We start from the raw sequence: 27,046 nt of genomic DNA on the forward strand, positions 1-27,046 counted from the left end.
GCTCAGAAGTAAGTGGCATAGTGATCGACAGGTGGCTGCTGCCAACATGGCGGCTTATGTAGTAGTAGGTCGGTGTAGCTCTGCCGGTAGATTTAGAATTAATACGATCTTACGGCCCCATGGTGAAATTTCTATTAACGTGTGGCGCAGGCATCTAAACCTCTCTTCAAACAAGTTCTCCTACCCACCAGCCGTGCGACTGATTTGCCCTAAAAAGCTGGTAAGTTGTAGTCCAGCTTCGACTCAATGACTCGGATAGGTCATTGAAAACGTTGCCGGATGCTTGTATTCTGCGAGCAGCTGCTTTCGTTATCGTTACCGACGCCTAAAGGGATCAGGTGATGGCCATGGCTGTATCGATGGCGCATCATTGCTTCTGTGTCCTTGTGTGTGTGTTTCATTCGGCACCTCGTTCTCAGTCTACTCTGCGTATCGCAATAACGGAACCTCCCTTTTGCGTGTATCTAATATCTATGTTCTTTCTCTGTTCTGCTTCTTCTGTTCGCCTTCTGTGTGTCACAGCAGTTTCCAAGTCGCCATCACGATAACCCTCTGCTGAAACAATTGCCGCACATTAAGGTAAAACCCAAGTACGTGTAGTCGAGTTTCATTCTTTTTTTTTTCTTGATAAACGTAGGAACTAGTGCGGAATGTGACGAGAACGAGTAGCGTGTTTGCGATCACCACTCAACGTTTCGCTTCGCCATCGATCTGATTTGCGTATTTGCTGGCTTGACTGTGCACAGCTCCTTCAGCGGAACGTGCAGCTAGGCAAGCCCCGTAAATGCTTCCATCCCGGAGCTTCGACGCTATTACCGGCGCAGATCGGCGTCCCCTTGGAGTCCGTGAGCAGCTGGTCCATCATCAGACAGATGTTTGTTTACCTTTGGCCGAAGGACAAGCCGGAGATCCGAAAACGAGTCGTCGTAGCCTTAGGTATATTGATCTTGGCTAAGGTAAGTGATCTTTTCTACTATACGCGTCAAAATGACGCCTGTTTGTGTGTGTCGCAGAGTTAAATGTGCCGAAACGTGTTTTCGCTGCCGCTCATTCAGTGTATACCTTGCGACACCAGTTTAGTTTGCTCTGGGAGGCGTGAACGACATTGTTTGATGTGTGCAAGTGGTTGTAAACATTCTGAAACCACGTTGGCTGCAATGTGCTTTTCTTGTGATGTTCTGCGGTGCAATGGGCTGAAAGCTGTATATCTGACATTGTAAAGAAAATTGTTCAGCCAGCCCAACAAGCAAAACACAAATGTTAAGTGACATCAGATGAAAAGCCTTACCTTGTCGAGCTTATGTTAATATAACTTAAAGACCACAAGCAATATGTTTCTTTCTTCTAGGTGATCAATATTGAAGTGCCATTTATCTTCAAAGCTGCAGTTGATTACCTGAATGAACGTACGGGGAGCCGTCTTTCTCTCGAAGATGCATCGAGTACTCTAACTTCAGCAGCATTTGCGATTCTTGTTGGCTGTAAGTTTTACTGTTGCTCGACAAATTTGAGAGACTGCATAGTTTTCTGATTTTCGATGTTCATAAAAATTTGTAAACATGTTTGCCCGCAGAATACGTTCCTTTTTGACATTTATGTATCCTTTCCCCGTTGTCCTGCATGTTTTGTAGCTGTGGTATCTGTTGAACAGTTTTAGTCTTGACGAAGGGCCAATCATTTTTTAAAACACTGAGTTTTTTTTAACACCTTCAGATGGTTTGGCAAGGGCCGGTGCATCAGGATTCAATGAGCTCAGGAATGCCGTGTTTGCTAAGGTGGCTCACCATTCAATACGGGAGGTGGCCCGACGACTCTTTTTGCACCTACACCAAATGGACCTCAACTTCCACCTCACCCGGCAGACAGGTGCCCTCTCCAAGGCGATTGACCGTGGGACAAGGTATGTTCCTCATAAAACCATACATTATATCGTAATAACTGTTGGGCATTTACATCTCAAAATCATGTTACGATTATGAGAGATGCCGCAGTAGAGAGCTCTGGAAATTTGGACCACCTGTGTTTTTTTTTAAGTGCACTTAAATCTAGGCTGAAATTTTTAGCATTCTGCCTTCATTGAAACATAGTCAGGATTTGATCCCACGGCCTTCAGGTTGCAATTTGACCGCCTTTACCACGAAATTACGATAGCGTAAGGGAAAAAACGTACGCATTACTGGTAGCACAATGAAAAAGAACTCTTGAGACATTCGCTGTGTCTTTGAATGCACACTTGCGACTAGTGTGGATGCACTGTGGAATAAATGTATAAAAAAGATGCCTTGGACAGGCTGGCTGACTGACATTTCTACTAGTGTACCCATCTTTGTCAAAAGCTGCTTTGTTGCCCTTGTAATGTGACTTTGAAGGGTAAGAAGAATGACATAACTTTATGTCACATTGTCTTTCTGCAGAAACTCACAAAAACTCTGTTACGAAGTATAGGACGAACCTTCACATAAAATTAACTTTTTTATTCCTAAAAACGAAGGTAGTTTACTCCATATAAAGGGGCATATTTACTGCATATAAGCGGCAAGTACAGTGCTCATGCACTGAAGCGAGGCACCAAATTTTATTGTAGTGACTGGCGTAGTAATGTTGGCACTCAGGTAAGTGTCAATAAAATTATAGCAATAAAAATCGAACTGCAGATGGTAGTAACGAATGTGTTTGCAGTACCTAGCCCTTAATTGTCGCATTTGAATCCTTAGCGATGTACTTGTAGCGGTTTCGTGCTCGCTAGAATAATCTACAACTACACCTTATATCTTGCTTGCCCTTCCTGAACAAAATAACTCATTTGCTTTCCACTTTTCAGAGGCATCAACTTTGTCCTTTCTGCATTGGTGTTCAACATTGTACCAACCATCTTCGAAGTGGCACTCGTTAGCTCTGTCTTGGTAAGCTTTGCATCATTATATTCGTTACCACAGAGCTGTGGCGTTCCCCACTTTGTTTTTTCAGCATACAACCACCATGAGAAACATTGGCAGTTGTCAGGGAAAAAATTTTACTATTTTTAAACCTTCGTTATACATTCATATTTAACATAGTTAATCACTGTCAATAGAAAAATATTGTACACTTCTGCATTGAAAATGTACAAATGGGCTGTTGGTCATATATGCCCATTTTCAAAGTGACACCATAGCGAAACAGTCAGTTAATTTAGACTGGTCTTTTTTTTTTTTGTAAACTCTACTGTTATTTATTTTACCATCATATGTTTATTAATAAATAAATCATCATAAAATGTTTATAGAATAAATTGCGAAGTTAATGTTCAGACTTTTTTTTTTCCTTCATGTTGAAATTTGTGTATGAGTGCCAGTGTGATGTCATGAATTTCAGTTGTGTTTTGTTGGCCTCATTGGCTTGGAAAAGTTTCTTGAATCTTACTATATTGAGCTTGGGGCCCTTTGAAAAGTCAACGCGATTCATTTATGCCAATTCATATCTGCATAAGCCCTAGTAGATGCCATGAATATATGCGACACCGCAGCAAGTTGGTTCTGGAACTTCAAAGTGGCTTTGCCACTTGCATTTTTTTTTTTGCATGTTTTCTCGCACACCAATCATCTTATTGTGGCAATAATAGGGCTTTTGTTATTGTAAAAAAAATAATTTATCAATACAACAACAACTGTTTTTCTCTAAAGTGCCCTTTTAATCTACTGAGCCTTCCACCTTAGGGGCCGTTGTGCTCAGTGGCTTCGCACAAGGTTACGGCTTCATAATATGGCTTTGATGGCCTCTTTTTAACATGGGAATCTGTAGCATTTCGCATTTACAACAGTTGGTAATCAGGCACTGGGGTAATTAAAGTTCTTGCCCCAACTAATGTGACCACAAAATGCGACTTGGCATACACACTAAACAGTCGAAACTGTTTATGACGCAATACGTGCTTACATGGGATTCGCATGCATTCTTTCGCTGTTCAGTATTACAAGTGCGGAGGGAAGTTTGCTGCCGTGACGTTGGGATGCATTGGGACCTACAGTGTCTTCACATTTGCCATCACACATTGGAGGTATGTGTCTCACCCAAGCTACAAACTCTCTGAATAATAGAGGACTGACATCGGACTCTTTCTCCCTGCATGTCCACGATGTTTTCATGAATGATTCCGACTCCATCTGTTTTTTACAATATTGTCTCTTGCGTCTTTATCGAATGAGTGACAAAGCAGTAGTTACACTCCGAAACCTGGTACCTGGAGAGCAGAAAAAATACTTTAATTACTTTTCATTCTTTCGGAACCATTTTGGAATGCTTGCCAAATGCAGCACAGCTTCAGATGAGAGAAAGAGGCTACTGGCGTCACCAGTAGTTCCTTGCATTACAAGCATGAGCTTAAGAATTACCTACAGCTTCACATTTACACAAATGCGATTTTCTTATTTGGCATGGTTCCTGAGTGGAAAAACAGCGTATAGTTGTGGAAATAAAGGCTAGTGAAAGTGGTGGGCAAACTTTGAGTGGTCAACACCGTGTGCTCTAATGTTGCAACTCGTATTAAGTGCAACTATACATATGCATATTGACCGTGTTGTAGAAAATAACATCGGCTCACTACAGCCATGCAGTATTAAGATGGTATTTCGTTGCATACTAGTGACCAGCTCAAAACTAAATACTTTGTGTGCCATCCCATTCGAACCCCTTAATACAGTCGAACCCCTTAATAAGAGACAAATGGGTGTTAGAGACACCAGTGTGCCTGCATTGAAATAGGTGTTAAGAAAAGCCATACATGGTCTGCTGCTTATAAGAAACACCTCATATAGAAGACAAGAATTTCTCCCTGGTGCATGTCTCTTAAAAAGGGATTCAACTGTATATATTACGCCATCATAGTTGTGAAGCAGTTGTGATTATCATCAGGCCGCCTTCTTGTTTTCACTCACCCTTATCACATAAAGCAGCCCCTCGAGCACTATGCAAATTGTTGTACGTGTTGAAAATTAAGGAGAATGGTGAGTAGGGCTGGTTGGTTTAAGTTCTTATTTGAACCGATCTCAAAGTAGATTGGCACGTAAATGAAACGTTCTTCTGTATACGTTTCTTAACATTTTATCTGTGTGCCTGTGCACTTTGTTTTATCTGTGAATTTTTAATAATTTAGTTTGTGAATGGTCATTCCGAAGAGAAAAAACTGGGGAATCGGGTGCAGTTGTTGCTTTTCAGTCTTTTATCAGTTCAACTTTTGCCCTGTTTTCTTCATGTCTGAATAAAGTGTTGCATATTATTTTATTCCTTTTTATCAGCTGACTGTTGTAGTCAAAATACTAGTTATACTTATTGTCTATTCTGAGACTGTAAAGCAAAACTGAGCTGATTTGTTATCTGTCTGTGACACTTGCGACAGGACAAAGTTTCGCATACAGATGAACAAAGCTGAGAACGAAGCAGGAGCGCAGTCGATTGATTCGCTTATCAACTACGAGACAGTGAAGGTGAGATTCAGACTTCTTTCGATTTGTATCGTATTGAGCATAGCTGTTTCGATTTCTTTACCACTTTATGAAGGCAAGAACTGATCCCATCTAGATTTCTTCAATACCTGTTGCAGTAGTATATTTTTCAAGCTTGAGATCTTTCTTCACAACATTCCATCATCAGGCATTTCAATGTTGATGAAATAAAAACCAGCGGTCATGTACTTTTGATTAAAAGTGCTTGTTGGAAAAATTAAGGTTGCTCAGGATGATTCACAGCACTCCACAATAGTGCGTCTTGTATCATTAGTGTCAGTTTAACACAAAGTTTCTTCAAGCAAGTCAATCATATTTCATCACTATGTTCGGTGTTTTTCCTCACTATCCAAGGTTGCTTTGAGGTGCCTTAACTGGGCGCACTTGTCTCAAGGAACTATGACGGGAATCATGATTGGCGGCCCTTGAGCATTTGATAGCTAATCCAATTCTCAAGCCAAAATCAGTTATTGACGTTGCTTAAACACCAATTGCTTTTCTGAATTATGTATGGAATGGGCTCGCTATTGGTCTAGGTTGCTTCCTGAATCTACAGCAACAAATATTTTTTCAATTTTTTTATTCCTTGAGGTATGGATAGAGTTGCATGAGGTCATCACTTTCCCTCTTCTTTCGTCTTCACATGCGAGCTAAATCGTGCACAGTTTCCCAGGTGAGAAGGAATGGCCCCGCCCACAAATGCCATAGCCTCGAGAACTTTGCCTCGTGTTTTTTTTTAACATTGTTGACGGGCGTTTGGAATGCAGGCTTACTGTCGCTGTAGTATGTACACTACACAGCAGAATGAGCGATGTAGAATATCTGAGTAGCAAAACAGGGTTGCAGCGCTACCTCACACTCGCGTGCTCCAGTCTGGCATAGCTACTATATTTTACTTGCATAATCCTTGCACTTTTTTGGGCGGGAAAGCGATGCAAAGTTATGAGGTGCGAGAATTATGCGCGGAGAACTCTCCACGAAAACGTACGGAGCAAAAAAGAAAACGAAGTGGCCGCAAGTCGGGATTTTCACGCCAGAACGATGAAGGCACAGGTTCAACACAAGGCAACATTTATTTGAGACACAAAAGGCGAAATCAAATGGCCGAGAATTAGAATACCATACGCAAAGCTTGTGGGCGTAGCGGTGGCGTTCGTCGCTCAACAGGTGTCCGCAAAAGGTAAGCAAAGGACGTCAGTATTAGGCTGATGGCCATTTTACAGAATCATCTGCAGTTACCTTCTGAAGAAATAAAGTTTACCATCAATCCCCAGTCTTAGGCACACGCAAGGCCCAACACGTCTTGGTAGCTTTCAGCTGCCGTCACCAGTAGCGAACACAAAACTCGTCTACTCCGAAGAGCCTGCCGGCAGCCCTGTTTCCATTGTTTAGTGCATGATCAATCACTTTCAACTTGAAATCAGCCGTGTAACGTAACAAGATTACAGACACAACATACAAATCACGCCACAACATGCACTTGCCACTTTGGCTTGGATTGAATTGGATTGAATTTTGGTGCAATAATAGTATGCTCTACGCTTAGTAGATGGTGCCAGACAATGTGCACTATCATCATAAGTGGTTGGAACTAGCAGACGACATTATTGCGGCAAATTTCGGTGGTGCGATAATTAATCAAGATGGATGGATGAAAAATTGCTCAAGAAAAAAAAAAAATCGTATTTTTGTCGGGGGATGTCGGGGGTGCGAGAATTGCGCGAGTAAATACGGTAGATGCCTGCCGATGGCTGTGCCATGTGCCACTTTCCCTACGGCATCGTCTGTGTCCTTCCGTTTTTTTTTTTCTTGTGTGCCGTATTTTTGTGCCCTTCCATTTATCATGAATCAACACCAATTCTCCCAACTTCTTACTTAACTAAATTTAATATTGCAAATTTTTATGTTTTTAATGGCCTAAATATGAAGCAATACCTGCCAAGGCACATAGAAGAGAGGTAATGCTCTGGCATGCGTACTTGTGATTTCAGAAATCATGATACTATACGTTATGTACAAGGAGTCAACTTTGACATGTGATGTTTGAAAGAGCACACATTTATCACACCATTTGCCGCCTCACATAAGTGTAGGAGAAAATTAAACATTAAGCAGATGACTGTTGAATGAGACTGGAAGAGAAAATGTGAAATTGCTTTTAAGATTTTATTGCTTTTCAGTCATGCATACATTTTATGCATTACTAAAAGTATCAGTAATACCTAATATTACTTAAATTGTTCTCGCAATGAAGAAATCAGCCAATTGTTATACTTGTTGGACTGGCTCGCTACGTAGCTGATGACATTACAAAAGAGATAGCAAGCAATTTTTGGCTGATTTTAATTTAACATTGCAAGTTTCCTGCTCACTAGAATGTAGTAATGCTCAGCTCGCACACACAAATCTCCAGAGTCTTCTGTAAAAGAAAAGTGGTTCGGGGACCCTTTAAAAGTGGTTGAAAATGCCTGAAGCACTGCTGCCTTTGACCTCTACTTTTGGTACAATTGCATATTTCGATTCCTTTTCATGGAACAAGTACTTCAACAATGAGAAGTACGAGGTGCAGAGCTACGACAAGTTGTTGGCACAGTACCAGGAGGCCTCTCTGAAGACAACTACCAGCTTGGCACTTCTGAACTTTGGCCAGAATGCCATTTTCAGCGCATCATTGTCGGCCATCATGCTGTTGGCAAGTCAGAACATCATAAATGGTGGGTACTCCCGTATGGTACCGAGTCACGTCGTAACTTATCAAATGATAAAACCTCTCGACTTTTCTTCAACGAAGCTGTGCACACTACTTTTTGTAGAAGAACTTGAAGTAACATTCATCATGTTGGGCGGAGGAAACCCCATATCGCTAGGCAAGCTGTGAACTCTTCAGAAGTCTAAAACCAACTGATGCTGAAAAATGTGATTGACAGCTTTTGAGTGTTGCATCAAATTTGATGCATGCGTCTCATTATTGATTCGTTTTATGCAAGAGCTCCAATAGCGTACAAAATGTTCCAGTTTGGATTGATTTTAATTGTGCCAGCCGTACTGTCATCTGTTGACAATATGGTGCTACTACCTGAAGCATGGATGCATGTTTTTTCACCCTGTGTGTTTGCCAATATTGCTTTGTGAGCACCACATGTCCCATTGTCAAATCTGCAAGTCTTCAACAAATTTTCTTACAGGGAGCACAAAGTGACAAAAAAAAATATTTCACATGTGAATAGATTGCATATTTATGAATAATAAAATAAAATTGAAAAATAAAACAAAATTAATAAATTATTGGCTCATAATAATAAAATGTTTCACAAGCTCAAAGGAACGTGCCCACAAAAAAAAAAAACACATCGTCACGGTGTCATCATCTGTGTAAGGTACTACCAACTGCCTGTGACAGTTTGAATCACACCCTTGTTGGCAATAAATGGGACACTTCTGAGTGGTTACCCTATGAAACATTAGAAACCAGATGGACATCACTTTTCAAAAATGCTACAAATGGAAACTTTTTTTGACACACTACCGAATCTACTGCTGGGTGTCAGTGCGTGCATGGATGTGCAAGAGGCAGCTAATGTGCCTCCTGAAATGAAAAACAACAACCTTAATATGGAAACTAAGAGTCAACAACACAGGGCATTAATTTTTCTGAATCCACGCAAGGTGAAAACACTTGCTGGATAAAAAAAAAAGTTTAAAAAGGTGCACCTGTTTCTAATATACAAAAGGTACTGTACATGTACTCGTGCTCTACATTGACCATCAAAGGGTCATGGTGTACCTTTTGCTGTACTTGTATATGTATATTTTAATAGGCCATTGTATTTGTACAAATTATCAATATTTACCAATATAAAGAGCTAAATTGTACTTTGTTAGAGTAAGTATATTAAGTCTTAGACATACCAATAGTGGACTCCTCTTAAACGGAACTCGAAGGGGCAAGAAAATTTGTTCCATTTATGAGAAGTTTCAGTTAAGCAAAGCCCACAAAATGAATGAAATATGGCTTTACTTCAAAACCACCAACTGTGGCTGACTGAACAGAGACATTTTAAAGTATGCAATACTACTATAGTTGATTAGAAAGAAAATGTTGCTAATATTGCTGACTCTGAAAAAAGGAGGTGATAACCAATTTGTTTGGCCTTGTTCAAACACTTTCTCTGATAGTAAAAGTGCATTGCTGAAAGTCTGGGGCAGAACTGTGCCACAGTCATATTCAAAGTGCTGAAACAGGATGACAGCATCTCTTGCTGCACTGTCAGCCACTGAAATGGGCTTCGAATCACACACCATCTCATTACCACTTGAGCACAAGTCCTCATCTTGAGCTATAGGTTCCTCAAGGCTGTCTCCTCGAGTTCACGATGAGACGTCGATTGCTTCTCAGCGTGCGCGGACATGTGCGATCTCTGGATTGGCTTGGCTAGGCTAGCTTTGATGTAGGTTCCATGGTTACTAGACACTTCCACCGTTTATGGCTTTTGGCGGTTTTAGTTTCATTTAACCGATGAAAACTATGAAAAATGTTCCGATTACCCTAAACTTTTTATCGTTAAATATATAGGAGACCAACCAATTATGCCTAGATAGTTTCGCTTATGCGGCTTTTTGTTTAATCGAGTTTCGTTTAATGGGAGTCCACTGTAGAGAGTTTTAAAATAGGTGCTCCATATGTTTGAGGCTCCAAAACACTTTGCGTGTGCTTGCTTTAAGTCAAGCATGAGCTAAGGTGTTCCTAATTAGGTCGGCGGTGCTTTGGACACTCTGCCTATTCTAGCTCAAGAGCCATCTCTTCGGTGGGTGCTGGCATGTTTCTTTGACGCAAAGCTTTTGGGGCAGGCTTTGGGGCTACGGATAAATTCTGGACATAGCCTCTCCTGTGTAAAACTCAAACGATCTTTGGGGTCCCAAAATAATGGGGGCCCCTATTCAAAGACTCCCTCTTATCTGTTAAAGTGTGTGAGTTCATGAGGTGACTATGGGAAAATGCAAACTCAGCCCTCCTGTCAATATCACTCCAGGTACTATGACTGTGGGTGACCTCGTGATGGTGAACGGACTGCTGTTTCAGTTGTCACTGCCACTGAACTTCCTTGGCTCAGTCTACCGAGAAGTGAAGCAGTCGTTAATTGACATGCAAACGATGTTCGTTCTCATGAAGCTAAAGTCACCAATTCAGGTAAAGTAGGCCCTCTTAGTAACATTTCTTTTGCTCTAACATGAAGCAGACCTATTATGCGAGCATTTACACAAAGTTCTGCAGGGAGTAGCAACGATATATACTGTAGACTCTCATTAAACCGAACCTACCGGAAAAATATGTTCCACTTAAAGAGAGTTGCATTAACTGAAAGGTGAAGAAGGGTGCGGAATACAAGCGGGAAACCAATCTTGTCAGATGCACTTGTTTCATTTAGGCAGTAGTACTGTTTAAGAGATTTTCGTTTACTTAGAGTCTACTGTATTCCATTCACTTCTCAAATGGTTTGGCGACACTCAAGGTCAACTCACACAGATGTTTATAACTGTTACAGCGAAGGCTGCTTGAGTTATCAAATAGCTTGTAGAATGCATAATACAGTCTAATCCACATATAACAGCCCCATTTAAATGAACTTTTGCCTAAAACGAACAATACCCGCTTGACTGTGGAAATTTGCATAATTTCAATGGCACGAAATCGCACTTACAACAAACGCTGTCTCTAAGCACTGCCAATCGGTTATAGCGAACATAGTCGACGCTCTGGGGAATTCCCGTGCCACCACTTCCGGCCATTAGTAAGCCATCGGCGAGGTGCCCATTGGTTCTTATTGCTAAACGCCGACTCTGCCTCCGCAGTCTAGTTGTCGCTCTCCCCAACCATTTTTTTTGTTACACACCCCTCCGTCCTTTGTCTGCCCGCTACTTTGAGCACCCCGTATCGCCTGATGAGGTTTTTTTTGGATGTGAGCGAAAAAAAAAACAGGGATGAAAGGAAGAAAGTACACACACACACTGGCGCACATTTTCTTTACTTTGTCCCTGTTTCGTTGTGCTCGCATCCAAGAAGCATTACATACAAACAAGCTCGTATCACTACCCTTGCCAGAGGAGGCCGCGTTCTCACCCTACCGTCAATCTTTTATAGATCGGTCGGCTGACTAGTCTCCTTTCAGTTTTTGATCGCTGTTCTTGTTACACTATCATTGACGTCACCGGCTTAAAGTTACCGACTATCTGCCAGCATCATCCGCCGCTGACTGTACTCAATAATCTACACCTGTGTCTTGTCTGGATCGGTGTCGTATCGTTCCAGTGCACGCGCTTGTGCTACCCCACCGGTTTTGGTCATTCACGATTTGTTCTGTGTTTAGGACCTGATTTTGCTCACTTCGCAATCCACTCAGCATGTCCTCTGCAAGTGTGCAGAAGTGTACACGGTTGCTACACGAAACGAACCGCAAATTATCGAAGTTGGTGAGGTCGCGCAAGCCTTCTGGTGCCACATTGCGATTCTTTACCTCTGCGCTTGCAGCACTGTCCTAAGTGTTCCTACACGCGAGTTGCGCATTTTGTGGACCTTTCAAGCAAGCAATCCGACCTGCCTTCTTCCTGCATGTTCTGGTTTTCAAGATCGCCTTCCCGCCATATGCTCCTCTCTTTTCGCTCTATCGCAACTCCTTCACCTGCTTCTTGCAAGTTCGCTCTTCTCTCTTTATTGCAACTCTTTCAAATGCCGTCCACATTGGCTCAAATTAAGACGTTACTCTTTCTACGACAAATAGGCCCGGAGCAGTTGCACGTGTCTAGACTTGTATGTCGCTGTTGGTGTGCGTGTGTAGTCAGGATGATGGACACGCAACCTTTCACGCCCTCTCCCCTGCCGCTGAATAGGTCGGAAATGCAATCGCTTGGCTGGGCTTAATCCAAGAGTTTCACACACAAGCAAGCACAGGACCGAGTTGACTGGCGGAACATGGGAGAGGCCTTTGTCCTGCAGTGGACGTAGTCAGGCTGATGATGATGATGAGAATGATGACTCCATGAGTTTAAGGCTTGTTATATGTTCTGCGTTTTGGAGCACTTGCTCGTGGCTGTTCACCGCCTGGCAGCCAACTTGCCGCTCCGGGTGTCTTTGAATTCAGCTGTACAGATGGTGACGGCTTCGTGGCTAGAGGTGATGGCTACATATATGCGAAAATGTTCTCGAAAGGCCAACTTTGTCGACGTCAAAACCTATGCCGAGCCTGGAGCTTCCGAACTGCACCACTTCGGCAGCGATTTGTTGCAGCACATGTCAACTCCAAGGGAGAACGAGACATCATCTGGGATGATTTTATTACGGTCGATGATGATACGTACACTACGAATCCGTGCACGGATGAGGACGTTGTGAATAAAGAGGTGATTTAAAGGAATCTGATCATGACACGATGACGAAACTCTGTAGCAATTGGTGACATAAATAGCCTCAGGCAGCTTGTATATGCCAAAGGCCTCGGCAAAGAGCATGTGCTTGCTACCATCCCTATGGTTTCTGCTCTTCAAATCACATGCATTTTGGACTTTATAGCCAAAAATGTTTTGTGTTTTCACTTGCAACATTTTTGAAGCTGTGTTTCATTCACTATGAACTTAGGGATACAGTGAACAGATGCGGGGTCACGCTAAGGTTCGTGATAAACGGGCTCAACTGCAGGGCGTCTTGCATTAAAGGAAAGCTAGATCTTTTGCCTAATGTAAAAATTTGCTGTTATGTAAATAATAAAATGAAAATGTCTCCATAGTGTTGGTTTCTGAATTTAGATGATGGTCTCATGCTCAAATGGAGGTATGCTAGCTTTCCATTTAACAATAGCATTATAAGCAAGCTAATACAATAGAGAAAAATGTGTCATAGACCTAAATAATCTAAAGCTGACTTTGAAACACCAGGGAAGAATTAACATTGCCAGCTTGTTTTATTTTGCTGCCTGCAGTCCAAGCCCGGAGCTCCTCTGCTGCTGGTGACTCCACCCACGGCCACGGTGGACTTCGAGAATGTCACTTTTGGCTATGTCAAGGGCCAGCCCATCTTGAAGGATCTTAACTTCTCCATCCCAGCTGGCAAGAAGGTGGCACTAGTTGGTGGCAGCGGCACAGGGTAAGAAGGATATTATTAAAGAGCAGGCAGTTCAATTTTCCAGTTCTTGTTTAGGTCGGTGCACCTACTACTTGGTCTGTCTGCTCACTAAGCTATATTGTTCTATACAAAAATTATTTGTTGAAGGGGTCATTATTTGCTTTTTGAGCTTGGTGAGAAAACAGATCCTGCACATAGCAGAAAATGTTATGAATAGCTAAACCAAAATTTTGCTGTCATTTACAGCTAAGAGAGTCTTAAAGCTGAGCGTGAAGTTGCCATTGTTTCAGGCACCCTCCCTCTCTTCATGGAGAGGCCTATGCTCACTCTCTTCGGAGCCGCTGTAGCCTGCTGTTTCATGTCGAACAGCAGACAGCATGCCATTAGCTAATAGGTGCTGTAAATAAAAAGTGGTACTCAGATCAGCTGCACTTCCTGCTTCGGGGGGTCGCCGCACTCCGTAGTCTAATTTTGCACAGCGAGCCACACTCGTACACAGAAATCGCAGTGAGAGAGGGCGATTATGTTTCGTCATCAGCATGACTACGCCCACTGCCGGACAAAGGCCTCACCTATGTTCTGCCAATCGGCCCAGTCCTGTACTTCCTGCCATGGTGTACCGGCACACTTCTTAGTCTCATCAGCCCACGTAATTTTCTGTCTCCTCCTCACATGTTTGCCTTCTCTCGGAATCCAGTCAGTTACCCTTGCGTCACGCTTTCAAGTATATTGAAGTCCCCTCATATAGTGTCGCTAAGGATCCAATTTGTGCATGTCGATTTCCCGTTACAATGCTTAAAGTGGTGGGACAGACACAAGAAGTCTATTCGTGTTAATGACCAGTAGTTATCCTGTCTAGTGCCTGACCCATGTTTCACCATGCATGCTCTAAGTCATGGTGTGCACTTTCTCCATGCCATATTGCACTGACATGACTTCTCTTCCCCATGTGATCTCTGCCTGTGTAGTTTGGAGCATGATTATCAAAATGACGGAAGAGAAAAAGCAACTAAACCATGCGGCAAACTATTGTAGTTCCACTTGCGCTTGATAGACGGAAAAAATTTTTGCGCCAATTGATTCATGAGGCAATCGACTCTGATGCTGCAGGCAATCGACCACTATTTGGAAAAGGGGTTCATGATTGTTCGAGTAAACCCAAAACCTTTCGAGAGGAATAGAAAGCATCAACTGTAAGGGATGGTGTTTTTCAACAAGCTGCCACTCAGCATTCCTGCGTTCATTTTTGTTTGCACTAAATTTACGGTCTTAATGTGAGGATTAAAGCTTGTTTCGTTAACCAATGGTAGTTCAGTAGAGTCTGCAACATGGCATAGCTGCAGCACACCTTAACCCCACAGCACCCTCATATCATATTTGCTATGCCAACTTTAATGCTAGGCCTGCTATTACAAAGCGAAACTGAAAGTGCAAAAGCTGGTCTGTGGCACTCAGGAACGTTGAAGAGTGTTTTCGAATCTTCGTGCTTCTAGTTCTTGCCACCAGAGCGTCGCTAGCTTACTATCGAACATGACCGCCTCGAGCACCGATTGTGAGGGAATTCCAGCTCGAACGTTCTTCACTAGAAAATGTAACTATGGCGAATGTCTGAAACCTTCCATGAACTGTTTAGCTTCATACATTATCTAATCTCTAGTTCTTCACTAGAAAATGTAGCTATGACAAATGTTGTCTGAAACCTTCCATGAACTGTTTAGCTTCATACATTATCTAATCTCTAGGTATAGTTTTTGGGATGTGCGGTAGCTTGGGACTCTACAATAGCGTGGTAATTTCGCTTGTAGCATATCTGATACAGCGGGCGTTACTTGAACGCACGCTCTAAGCCAGTGAAGCTACGTGTGTTCATCGCTGTGCTGTCAAAGTGCCTGCTGCTGTATGAAAAGACAAAAAAAGGGACGCCCATTGAGCTTGCCATTACCTGCTCCCTAAAAAGAGATTGATTGATTGATTTGTGGGGTTTAACGTCCCAAAACCACCATATGATTATGAGAGACGCCGTAGTGGAGGGCTCCGGAAATTTTGACCACCTGGGGTTCTTTAACGTGCGCCCAAATCTGAGCACACGGGCCTACAACATTTCCGCCTCCATCGGAAATGCAGCCGCCGCAGCCGGGAATTGAACCCGCAACCTGCGGGTCAGCAGCCGAGTACCTTAGCCACTAGACCACCGCGGCGGGGCGCTCCCTAAAAAGAGAAGAGTTGCAATAAGGTTGCCCGATGTTGACATCAGGAAACCCTCTAATGAGGAATCAGCGCTTGCGCCACAGGAATTGTGTGGCAAGTGAGAATAAGCTCGGTTCCATTGTTTGTTCGAAATGGGGCATCACACTTTGCGTCAGCAAGAAAAGAAATTGTGTTTTTGATTACTATAGGTGCTGAAGCGTGGCACTTGCGTGCCGCTAGGTATCTTTTCAGAATAGCTCCTTGTATCATTTATGATACGAATTTCTTTTTTCATACTCTTTTGTTTCATTTTCTTTCATATTCATTTCCTACTGCTGCAACTAGTTCTGAGTGTGTTCTGTTGTATCTCAGGAGCAAATAAACGAGATATCCGATTTTTTTTTTATGGCCATATCTCTAGGCGGGCTTTGCGGGGTTAAGAATGTCATGCTGCTGCTGCATATTACATTCAAAATATGCAAGGAAAATGTACACTGATATCTGTAGGACTGAAAACAGTGTTTCGGGGGGGGGGGGGGGGAAGGGGGCTTTTAGAATCTAGAACGTTTGATACTACGAAAAAAAAAAGGTGTAGCGGCACTTTGTCAAAAGTACAACCTAATTTATGCAGCAAGTATTGATTGGTAGTGTGAATAATAAAGGCAGCTGTAGGTAGAGGGCATTTTCTTGTTGCCAACACCTCTTTCAAGGCACAAAGGGTCAATTTGGGTGTCAGCATGATGATTTGTGGGGTTTAACGTCACAAAAGGATCATATGGTTATGAGAGGCGCTGTAAGTGGATGGCTCCGGAAATTTCGACCACCTGGGGTTCTTCAACGTGCCATAAAATCTGAATACATGGCCTACACCATTTTCGCCTCCATTGAAAATGCAGCTGCCGCAGCCAGGATTTGATTCCGCTACCTGTGGGTCAGCAGGCGAGTACCTTAGCCACTAGACCACTGTGGCGGGGCTTGCATGTCAGCAGACAGTCCAAATGTTCTTTCTTTAAGCAATATAATGCCACAAATTGAAAGCTTAGGAGAGATACATGTGAAATGGATTAGAACTTAGGGCAATGAAACAAGTTCAGAGCGTGATAGTACCGACCATAGATGTCCACAGTAATGCAAAAAATCAATTGGTCAATTTTGTTTAAACAACTCCACTAGACTCGAGAAGCTCCTACAATAATGTGCTGCAAGTTCACGTTTGAAGTCTGCACTTTACAAGATAACCGGGTCTCTAATAACTGTGCGGCCTGATTTTTCTATTGCACGGTATTTACTGTGAAGTGTTTTATTTGTTCTTTCAGTTAACTGCAGCAGGCTAGTGACGTTTCAATGTGTTCTTCATTCTCCTTCGCAGCAAGTCGACTGTGATCCGGCTATTGTACCGGTTCTTCGACCCATCTGACGGACGCATCTTGATCAATGGCCAGGACATCAAGACAGTAGAACTCGACAGCTTAAGGAGAGCAATAGCAGTTGTCCCCCAAGTGAGCTGATTGTTGTGTACAGTTCTGTTGCTGTTTAATGCAGCGGTTGTATGTAATAGTCAGTTTTTATACCCATTTTCAGCCATGCAGAATGGCATTCCCAGGTCATTACTCATTCAAAGCGCTCTGCTTTACACTGCGTAACCTCACTTTTACATCTAGGAAAAGTGAGAAGAGAAGTACTTCTTTGGAGCATGTGATCCAGTGGAGTAAAAATAGTATTCAGTAGCACCTCAAATAATTGATTCTGATCATACTATTTGTATTCAATTAGATTCAAAGTGCACTTTTAGATTTGAAAGGCATCCAACAAAAATCATATTGATCAGTCATCGCTCTGCCCGATTGTGATAGGGTCCTTCAAGGATGTAACAACAATAAAAAGCCAGTTTTTATGTGTAACAATGTGGGACGATTGCACTTTGCTCGTGCTATGGCTGTGAGCACAAGATGGGATTTACATTATTTACATTGGACAGTACAGCTATTATGATCTCTACTGTTGGACATTGGGCCGGTGTACAAGCATAAGGTGGAGGTAACGTGTTGCCATTTGCAGATGACATACAGATAATGAGTGCCAATGCATGAAACAACAACAAAAAATGCACCGTCATTTGCAAGGTGTTGCCTGTGTGGATTGTGAGAGGCAATGCCGACAGCGATTATGCTGACAACATTAAAGGTTAAGGTTAAGGATGTTGTAGGTAGCCGACGGACCTAGCCTTGCATAATTTGCAGGCAATTGCCCCACCCGGTTTCCTCTTTGCTAAATGAAGCTGTGCCCTTTGTTTGTTTTTTAACTAATCACGAGCAGGCTTTTAAAATAAAAATTGTTCATAGCGCGACGTAAGCCTGCATAAGACAGCGGCCTTTGTGCTATTTCACGTGTAGTACTGTGCCAATACTCTATCTCGCTGAACTATACACCAAACATAATTGTCACTTACCGTATTTACTCGATTCTACCGCGCCCTCGATTGTAACGCGCACCCGATTTCCAAGACGGAAAAAAAACAAAACGTAAGACATCGATTGCAATGCGCACCCATTTTCCTCGTTGGCCTGCACGATCACACTACTCGGGAAAATGACTCCTTTCGGGAGCATCTTCCGTTTAAATATGAGGTACGGGGGAAGCTTGTGCCTATCTGACGTGCAACGGAGCATTGCCGTCACTCTTGTTTTACCATGGCCCGATGTCAGCATGCGAACTTGCTTCGCCCCCTTCTTCTCGACGGTTGTGGTGCCAGGCATGTCGAAGTAAAGAGGCGTCTGATCGGCATTCCAGATTTGCCCAAGCAGGTAGCCGTTGTTGTGCCGCCAGTTCAGGACGAACCTCTGAAAACTGTGAAGCTTTTCTTCGTACTCCTCCGGCAAGTTTTGGCGCATGCCCGTTCGCTTTCGGACGAAAAAGCCTTTCCTCTTCATAAAGTTAGTTAGCCAGCACCTGCTCACTTTAAACTGGCTCCGCATTAGACCTTTTTCTAAGGCTAATTCCATAGCCCGCACTTGGAGCAGTTCTGTCGTCACGGGCCGCCGTGCCGCTCAAGCACATACTCGCCGAGCAGCTCTTTAATTTGCGGAAACCGACCTTGCTGTTGTCCACTGAAGCCTTTGCATGAAGCTTTGCTGTCGACAATCTTCTGCTTTTGTTTCCGCCAGTTTCGCACGCACGTTTCGGGAACTCCGAACGACCGCGATGCAGCCCGATTTACGTCCGTTTCGGCACACGCGATGACTTTTCTTTTAAAAGCGGCACCGTGGTGCACTCGTCAAGTTTTTGGAGTCGGCCCTTCTATGTCGTCGATGCTAATGCACACCAAGACGACGAACTGCTCAGCACACGTACAAAGTGCCGCACATGGGAAACACATAGGCAGAAATGGCCGACGCACGTAGGGGGCGGCCATTTCGAACGACCGTATTCATTTTTTTTTTTTTTTGAACTCGCCTAACCGAAAAAAGGTGCGCGTTAGATTCGAGTAATTACGGTATCACTAGTCACATGCGAGGTCTGTAGCAATAAAAAATTTCAAGATGCTGACAACATTGTCACTCACGCCGTTTGTCAGATAAGACATGAGGCTACTTGCAACATTTGCCTAGGCAGGCCGCTGGATAGAAGGGCCTGTGTCGTTCTATCCAAAATGGTGTTCATTCAAAACAAAGACGAACGCCATGAAGAGCGCGATGTCTATGTCGTGAATTAGTCATGGTCGTTTCATTCACTTTTATATGAAGCTGTGTACAAGTAATTTGCTTCAACTTCCCTCCATACTACATGTAATAGATACATATTACACATTCTTCTTCTCTATTACTGATTGCACCCACATGATAGTCTAGTGGTTATGATGCTGGACTGCTTACCCGGAGGTTGCAGGATCGAATCCTGGTCACAGTAGCCACATTTCAATGGAGGTGAAATGCAGGGACCTGTGTTCGTAATTTTCAAAGCCCTCCTTGAAACGTCTCTCGTCATTATGTTATGGCTTTGGGACATATAACTCCAACATTTATTATTGTCGCTGGTTGCAGGACGCAGTGCTGTTCTACAACACCATCGAGTACAACTTGCACTATGGTGACTTCTCGCGCTCCCTCGACGATGTGCGGGAGGCAGCCAAGATGGCCGAGCTTCACGACTCCATCATGGCCTGGCCCAAGCAATACGAAACTCAGGTCGGTGAGAGGGGGCTCAAGCTCTCTGGTGGGGAGAAGCAGCGTGTGGCCATTGCGCGTGCCATCATCAAGAACAGCCCCATTTTGGTGTTTGATGAGGCCACCTCCTCTCTAGACTCAATCACCGAGCATGTGAGTTGCACTCCTAGGTCACTTTTTCTTCTATCTTTAGTTTTTTCTTGGAAGCTCGAACATTGTTTGGACATGCAAAGATTGCTCTAACGACTTTTAATTCAAATGAGAGAGAAGCTTTCAATATCAACATCGAATTTTCCCATGTTGTACGCAGTCTTCTGAAATGGGAATAAAAGCTTATTTCATGTTCCATCCCAAATTGGAAGCGAGCTCCCATCACAAGGTCCCTTAATGTGAAAAAAAATGTGCTCCTGCCAGAACATTGGAACATCTCATTACATTCGATTTTGAAATTAAAGTATTGCGTTGTATAATCCTGAGGATGAAATAAACTCAGCACTTTAAAACTCACATTAAACTACGTATATTATAGAAATGTCAACGTTGCCGGCAGTAGTTTACATGAAGATTAAAAGAACCTAAAAAGGCGCTCTTTGACCAACTTCTTTAATAGGCTTGCGGGAATAGTAATCTATCGGTTAAAAGTGAATAGTGCTTTGGTTTGAATAATTTCAAATCGAATACGAATACTATGTATCAAATATAGTAAAGAAACATTTGCATATTTTATGACATAACCTGCACAATATATTTTTCCATATACACTCAAACCTCATAACAAAGTTTCATCATGCACAAAAATAAGTTTCCAATATCCAAAAATTCGTTACAAAGGTATATATACACTATTTATGTTACAAGACTGTTTTCATTTACTTTATTATAACTGATATTTCGTTATTAAACAAGGAATATGAATATATGTCATTCTTTTTAGTTCAAAGGAAGTGGAAGTAACTTTTAATGGTAGCAGAATTTCACTTTCAGTGAAATGCATGTAACAGCCTGTAAAATGTGTTGTTTTAAAATTTGCTATGCTTGCAACATGTTTTGTACTAATAGGAATCTCCTTAATGGATGTGATATTGGGTGGCACAAGCATAGAATGGCACCAGGTGTCAAAACAGGTGAATTCCTCAACAAGTGGGCGTTTCAAAGGCCCACCTATTACGAAGCTCTTGGACATTATCAATCAGCAGCAGCAGCAAAAGCATCAACAGAGCAAGCAGTTGTGTAGGTTCGGATGTTACCTATGAATGGGAAGTGGGACCTCTGCTGATTTGCAAGAGGAAGAACCATGGCACAGTGGGCATTAAAGAACTGTGCTCACAGTAGGCATTTTAGGATAGTTTGAAACAGCAACATTTACGTGTACAGATGTTCATTTCCTTTTCACACAGTTGAGACATGCACCGAGAAAAGAAGCGAGGCTACCAGTTCAGAGGGTTATGCACATGGGTCCTAATTACGCTATTGCGTCCTGCTCTCAAAAACGAAACTCAAACGTCTGCAAACTTCTTTTCATTTTTCCTGCCACCCTGCATCAAAAAGCACTAGCTAGCCATATGGCCACTCATTAAGGCACTGCGTGATAGCAGTACATGTCTTGAACTGCTTTGCAATTACCTTTTAGTTCGATACATTTGGTGGCAGTTTGGCTTTCCACAAGTAATGTGCCTTCACTTACGAGACGTAAACTCGGACCACACGAAATGATACGACTTCAATACGCCACACTCACAAATTTAGGCACCGTTCGTTCTATTATGGTCGTCATGCTTTTGCTACAACACTGGAAGTGGGCCAAAAGTATTGCAAGCATGCATTCAATCGTATGAATGTGGGAATTTTACACAAAGCCTCCTGTCAAAAAATGCGAACAAGTTCGGCTTGCTCTTCAAAGGCAACATTCGTTTCATGTGATCAATATACTGTGATAATAATGTTTTGTTCTTTTTTTTTTCCTTGAAACCTGCCGAAACAGAAAATAATGATGGCACTCCAGCGGGCATCACAAGGCCGCACGTCTATCTGCATCGCCCATCGCCTCTCCACCGTGGTGGATGCAGACGAAATCCTGGTGCTCAGTGATGGCAGAGTGTGTGAACGGGGAAACCACCGCAGCCTCCTGGCAAAGCCGTCCAGCTTCTATGCCATGCTCTGGAATCAACAGCATCAAGCCCACCAGGAGAATGTGTGATGGGCAAACGCAAAGTTAGTATCATAAACTGAATGCCAAAAGAACCTTCGCTAGGTGTGCCCGAGAGAGAGAAAGTTGTTGTTAAGGGTACTGAAGAACAAGCCATTGCCAGGTGCTTTTTTGTTGATGTGTGCTGCTATATGGGTTCGAGAAAAAAGCACCTGAAGCATGTTTCAGGAGATCTTTAGCAGCTTGTGACATATGTTGAGCTCGTTGTGTAAATAGCTGTGTAAACTATAATCAATTATTATGATGATCAGCTGTCTCACGGTGAAATAGGCAAAGGCTCTTGCTTTGCAGGGTATGGTCTTATCTAACTGAAGACGTTTGCATTCAGTTCACACTTTGACATTATGTGTTGTATAAAGGCAGTATGTTGAAAGTTTTCCCTGCTAGTATAAAAAAGCTAATGTAAAACTCAGTCGCAAGAGAACTGTGCCAGCTAATTGAGGCAAGAAGGAGCTTTTTGAAGTTGTACTTGCATTAATTAGCTGCATGTGTTTGGAGTACATTAAAGAAGTTCTATCGATAGTAGTATAATATGATCATGGGCGTGCACAGGGTTCCCGTCTGGAGGGGGGGGCAGAGTTCATTGCAGCGCCCCTTCCCCAATTAAGTCAATGTATGGGGAAGATTTTGCACCCCCCTTTGAGGGGATAGAAGGGTGCCCCGCCCCCTAGTCAATGTATAAATCAGATCTGCGCCCCTCTCTTAGGTGACAGGGGGGGAGCGCCACCCTTTGTGCACATGCCTATAATTGCAATATTTCATTATGAAGTTATTGATGGCTTAACAAAGGTTGTCGATAATCTTAATATTATCACTGTTGACAGTATGGTTGGTAGTCTTGCAATTTTTGCATGTCATGTCAGAAATTTTGCAATAATTGATTATCACAAACTCCCAGACCACTTCATGCATTGAGGAACAGGCGAACATCCCCAAGTTTATGCGGCAGTGTTAGCATGTAGTATGTTACATCGGATATGTTGCAGGATGTAAGTTAACAAAACATGCTCTTGGCAAAGTTCTATAGAGTGCTGTGCAGTATTATAAAAATTAAGAGTACCCTACGAGCAATAGTACTTTTGATAGTTTTCTATCACTAGTGAGCAAAGCTGTAGTAATAGAATAAAGCTGTAGTAATAGAATAAAAATCCAGCATTATATAATTAAAGTACTACGTATTTGATGCAGCTGTACTTATGTAATCTTGGGTGCATTTGTATGCTCTATTTATTAATTTGAGGACAAGAATTCCTCTTTGACTGGCTCTGTTGGAAAGTTTTTTCCGAGAGTAACAAGACTAAATCGGCACTTTTCATTCCTTCTAGGTAGCTTACTTTTGGAGAGTTTGTCTCTTGTTTGCAGAACAAAGTAATGTACTTGAAAATTGGTCTTAAGATTTAACATTTCGATTATGTGACAGTAACCATTGTGACCATAGGGCTTTCTTCAAGAAGCGTGCACGCGTAGATCGATAATAATTACTACTGCGAATAGACTGCTTGTGTGTTGTGCCTATGTTGTGCCTTCAAGATGATATTTAGCTTAGTGAGTTAAGGGAGAAAAACTGTTTTCTTGGGCGACATGGAAGAATGACTAAACAAGCCATCTTCTTACTTTCGGCAGTAATATACCCGTGGTTTGTATTATGCACTAAAGTTACGCAAACTTGCACATGTATCTACATATCTGTGTTCGTGACGTGCTTAATGTACTTCACTGTTTCAGCAGGTAGTGTTATTGCCGTTATAATATTGCAAGACTGTGTTGCAAGATTGTACTACAAAATGCAAAATGAGGAAGTGGATTGCACTTTGTGAATAGTGAAATGTAGTTTTAAAAATGTTTTGGGAAGAGTTGGTGAAAGAGCGGAGAAGTGCTGTAGCCCGAGTTTTATATTCACATTTTGTTATTTTAGCTGAGTTCACGTTCGTAACAGTGGCCTTGCTATTCAGTAATACAGCACATTATTGATTAAAAGTCTATCAGTATTTACATTATGTTATTTTAACAGCGGCGTGCTGAGCTATTCTGGAAACAGCAGGCCTTTTAAATCCTTGTGCTTTCGACTTTTGGAATGAAAGCTGCTTCACCAAAAGAAAATTTTTCATTTTGTGTGCCAGTTTTGTTTCTGTGATAATCTTGTCAGCCGCAGAACTAGGTCTAAATATATATATATTTTTTTGGACTTGGGCAACTAATCCTTGTCACTACTTTGTTGTTTAGTTTTAAATTGAGTGAATGGGTGGAGGAGTTGTGTTCCTGCATAAATGTACACTTACTGAAATTCCGGAATGTGGTGTGACACTACGGCATGATGAAATTTCTTTGTGAAAAGTTCCAGCCATCCTTGTTTTTATGTTATTCTAATCAAAACATGTTTTTTGCATGACTATGCAAAGACGTGTATGGTCATCTTCTGTGTGTTTCCACTCTGAACGAAGTGTATCTTTGCAAGCTGCTCGACAATGGGTTCGGCTATTCTTGTTCTTATGCTGCTGTATTAGGAATGTATTTTTCGAAGATAACGCATGAGCCTGCTGAGAAGCATACACTATGTAATGTAAAAATGTTAAAATATGTACATACATAGGAACTGAATTTTGCTTCTAACATGCACGATGCCAGGCATGCTGATACTGTGCTGTCATAACAATCTGTAATTTGCAAGTTGTTAGTCCTTGTGCACTAGATTTTATGTGAAGACAAGAAAATGTAGCGTACTAGCCCTGTTAGCTACTTCAGGAGCTTAAAGGGACACTAAAGGCAACCATTAAGCTGACGTTAATTGTTGAAATAATAGTGGACCAGAGACTTCGAAGTGTTACTTTTGTTCCGAGAAAAGGCTTATTTTGAAATGAAATTGCGGTTTAGTGGTGCGCATTAGCGCACTTCAAATTACCTGTCACAACGGAACTTCTGACGTCATTGTTGCCGTGCACAACGTTGCCCGGATTTACTACGCGGCCGCCGACACTAGTAGCAGCAGAACTAAAGCAGCGGGAGGCACAGCAGCAACAACGGTCATCGATGCATTTTTTCGCCATTGGCTCCGAGATGGCAGACATGTTTTGGTTCAATTGGGCTCCGCTAGACGGCATGACCTGTCCAGTTTGGCCATTCAAAAATCGAATTTTTCAACCATTTGCGCCATTCTCCATAGTAACGGCCGGCAGTTCATTTTTCTATGAATTAATCAGAAACAAACAAGCAGCACTTTATTAAGTCTCTTGATTCACGGAAGGTTCTTCAATTAGTGCAGCTAGACTGATTACTAGTGATTAATAGTAGGCGGTTTGTCTGATGTCATCTAGATCATTTTGAGATTTCCTACTGCAGGGCATGTATTCTTGTGCATTTACCTTAATTTTTCGGTAAGTAGGGCACTGCTGTTGATAATATTGTCGTTTTAGACATTGTCATACATTGAGCTTTCACTCTGACGTAAATTGTGATTTGACTTTAGTGTCCCTTTAGCGAAATTTACGTTTGCATGTCATAAAATTGTGCAACCTATTTTGTGCTATAGATTATAAAAATAAATGTGCCATCTACGTTTAGCTGTAAAACTTGCTTTACTTTTCTCTTGAATATTCGCACTGCTTTGCAGTCTTGTACACTTAAGCAAGTGGTACAATGTTGTGCAATCGCTGTGTTGTAGATTTCACTTGAGTGAAAATTTCATCGAAAGGAATTGTTTTTGATAGGGCCTTTTGAAAAACTGTTGGCTCTAGCAACATTTACTGTTCAATTACGTTAAGGTATGTCAATTCTTTCGCTGAAGTCGCTTCATCTGCAACATTCTGTGGCGATTTTCAATACTAGGCTTCCAATAATAATGTTTAAATGTTCACATTTCTCTGTAATATAAGTAACTAAGTAATATTTAAAGATGGGAGGAGGGCTGAATGGGTCAAAGAAGGAACAATGGTAGTAGATATCTTGGTTGACTCAAGCGAGAGTATGGACATGGGCTAATGCATAAGATAAACATCCTGTGGACAGTAAAAGCAACAAAATGGCCACCAAGCAATGAGAGCTGTTGTCGAGGAAAGAAAAGAGTTAGGTGGAGTAGCAAAATTAAGTTCGCAGGGATAAAGTGGAATCGGCCCGCTCAGGATAGGGCAAACTGGAGATCACCGACAGAGGCCTTTGTCCCAAAGTGAACTGAAACAGGCTGAGCATGGTCAATTCTGATGGTTTCCTTCCTTGTTTTGGGATATTGAACCCCAAAAATTACTATTGTCATCATTTCTTTCTGCAACTATTGGAAAGTGAAAAGCTTTGCAACTATGCCACGCACTGTGCCATTCTAAGATGTCCTCACAAGGCCGGCAGGAGGGAGGGGTGTTCCACCCTATTAATATAATAAGGGCACCAAGTTTGTCCCATACTTTTCTCAGTCAGGCTTGACCTGTCATTGTCTAAAGTATGGGGTATAGGGCAGAGGTTTTTGACGACAATGGCGACCGAGGACCCCTGTTCTTGCATTCAGAGAACTGTTTCTATATGCTTTAAACCTTTTAGAGTAAGAGTACTTCGTTTACAGCAAGCACATTACAGAGCTCACTTTACCACACAAACGCCGGGGACAAGGCAGGCAAGGCAAGCCATTGTGACAAACACGTCATTGCTTATTTTTTTTTTTTTTGCATCTGTTGCCAAGCTTGTTTTATTGATTGATTGATATGTGGGGTTTAATGTCCCAAAACCACCATATGATTATAAGAGACATTGTAGTAGATGACTCCAGAAGTTGCGACCGGAGTCCTTCACTTGTTTTATTTCAAACTCATCTGGGGGAAGGGTAAGGGACCTACTGTGGAACTTAGCTCCCAAGAGTGAAGAACATTGCGGGCACCTATGATCAGTATCTGATCATAGGGGTAAAGACAGGTAA

General features: G+C 42.3%; 1 protein-coding gene across 4 annotated transcripts; it reads left to right on the forward strand.

The window, feature by feature from the left end:
* The first annotated feature begins 45 nt into the window (after positions 1-45).
* Positions 46-25,715, forward strand: ABCB7 (ATP binding cassette subfamily B member 7). 4 transcript variants are annotated; one of them, XM_037425769.2, is made up of 14 exons: positions 46-220; positions 523-579; positions 747-956; positions 1,349-1,481; positions 1,714-1,900; positions 2,822-2,903; positions 3,948-4,036; positions 5,375-5,462; positions 8,020-8,194; positions 10,511-10,668; positions 13,451-13,614; positions 17,150-17,279; positions 19,821-20,096; positions 21,925-25,715. In XM_037425769.2, exons 1-14 carry the CDS (start codon positions 47-49, stop codon positions 22,138-22,140), a joined length of 2,139 nt encoding a protein of 712 aa, XP_037281666.2. In that variant the 5' UTR covers position 46; the 3' UTR covers positions 22,141-25,715. The 4 variants fall into 4 exon arrangements, with proteins under 4 accessions (XP_037281666.2, XP_075751295.1, XP_075751297.1 ...); XM_075895180.1 differs by having other exon boundaries at positions 526-579; XM_075895183.1 differs by having other exon boundaries at positions 176-220; positions 523-590.
* The last annotated feature ends 1,331 nt before the right edge of the window (positions 25,716-27,046 follow it).

This window comes from Rhipicephalus microplus, chromosome 5 (genome assembly GCF_043290135.1).
Source record: "Rhipicephalus microplus isolate Deutch F79 chromosome 5, USDA_Rmic, whole genome shotgun sequence".
In the NCBI taxonomy this organism is placed as follows: Eukaryota; Metazoa; Arthropoda; class Arachnida; order Ixodida; family Ixodidae; genus Rhipicephalus; species Rhipicephalus microplus.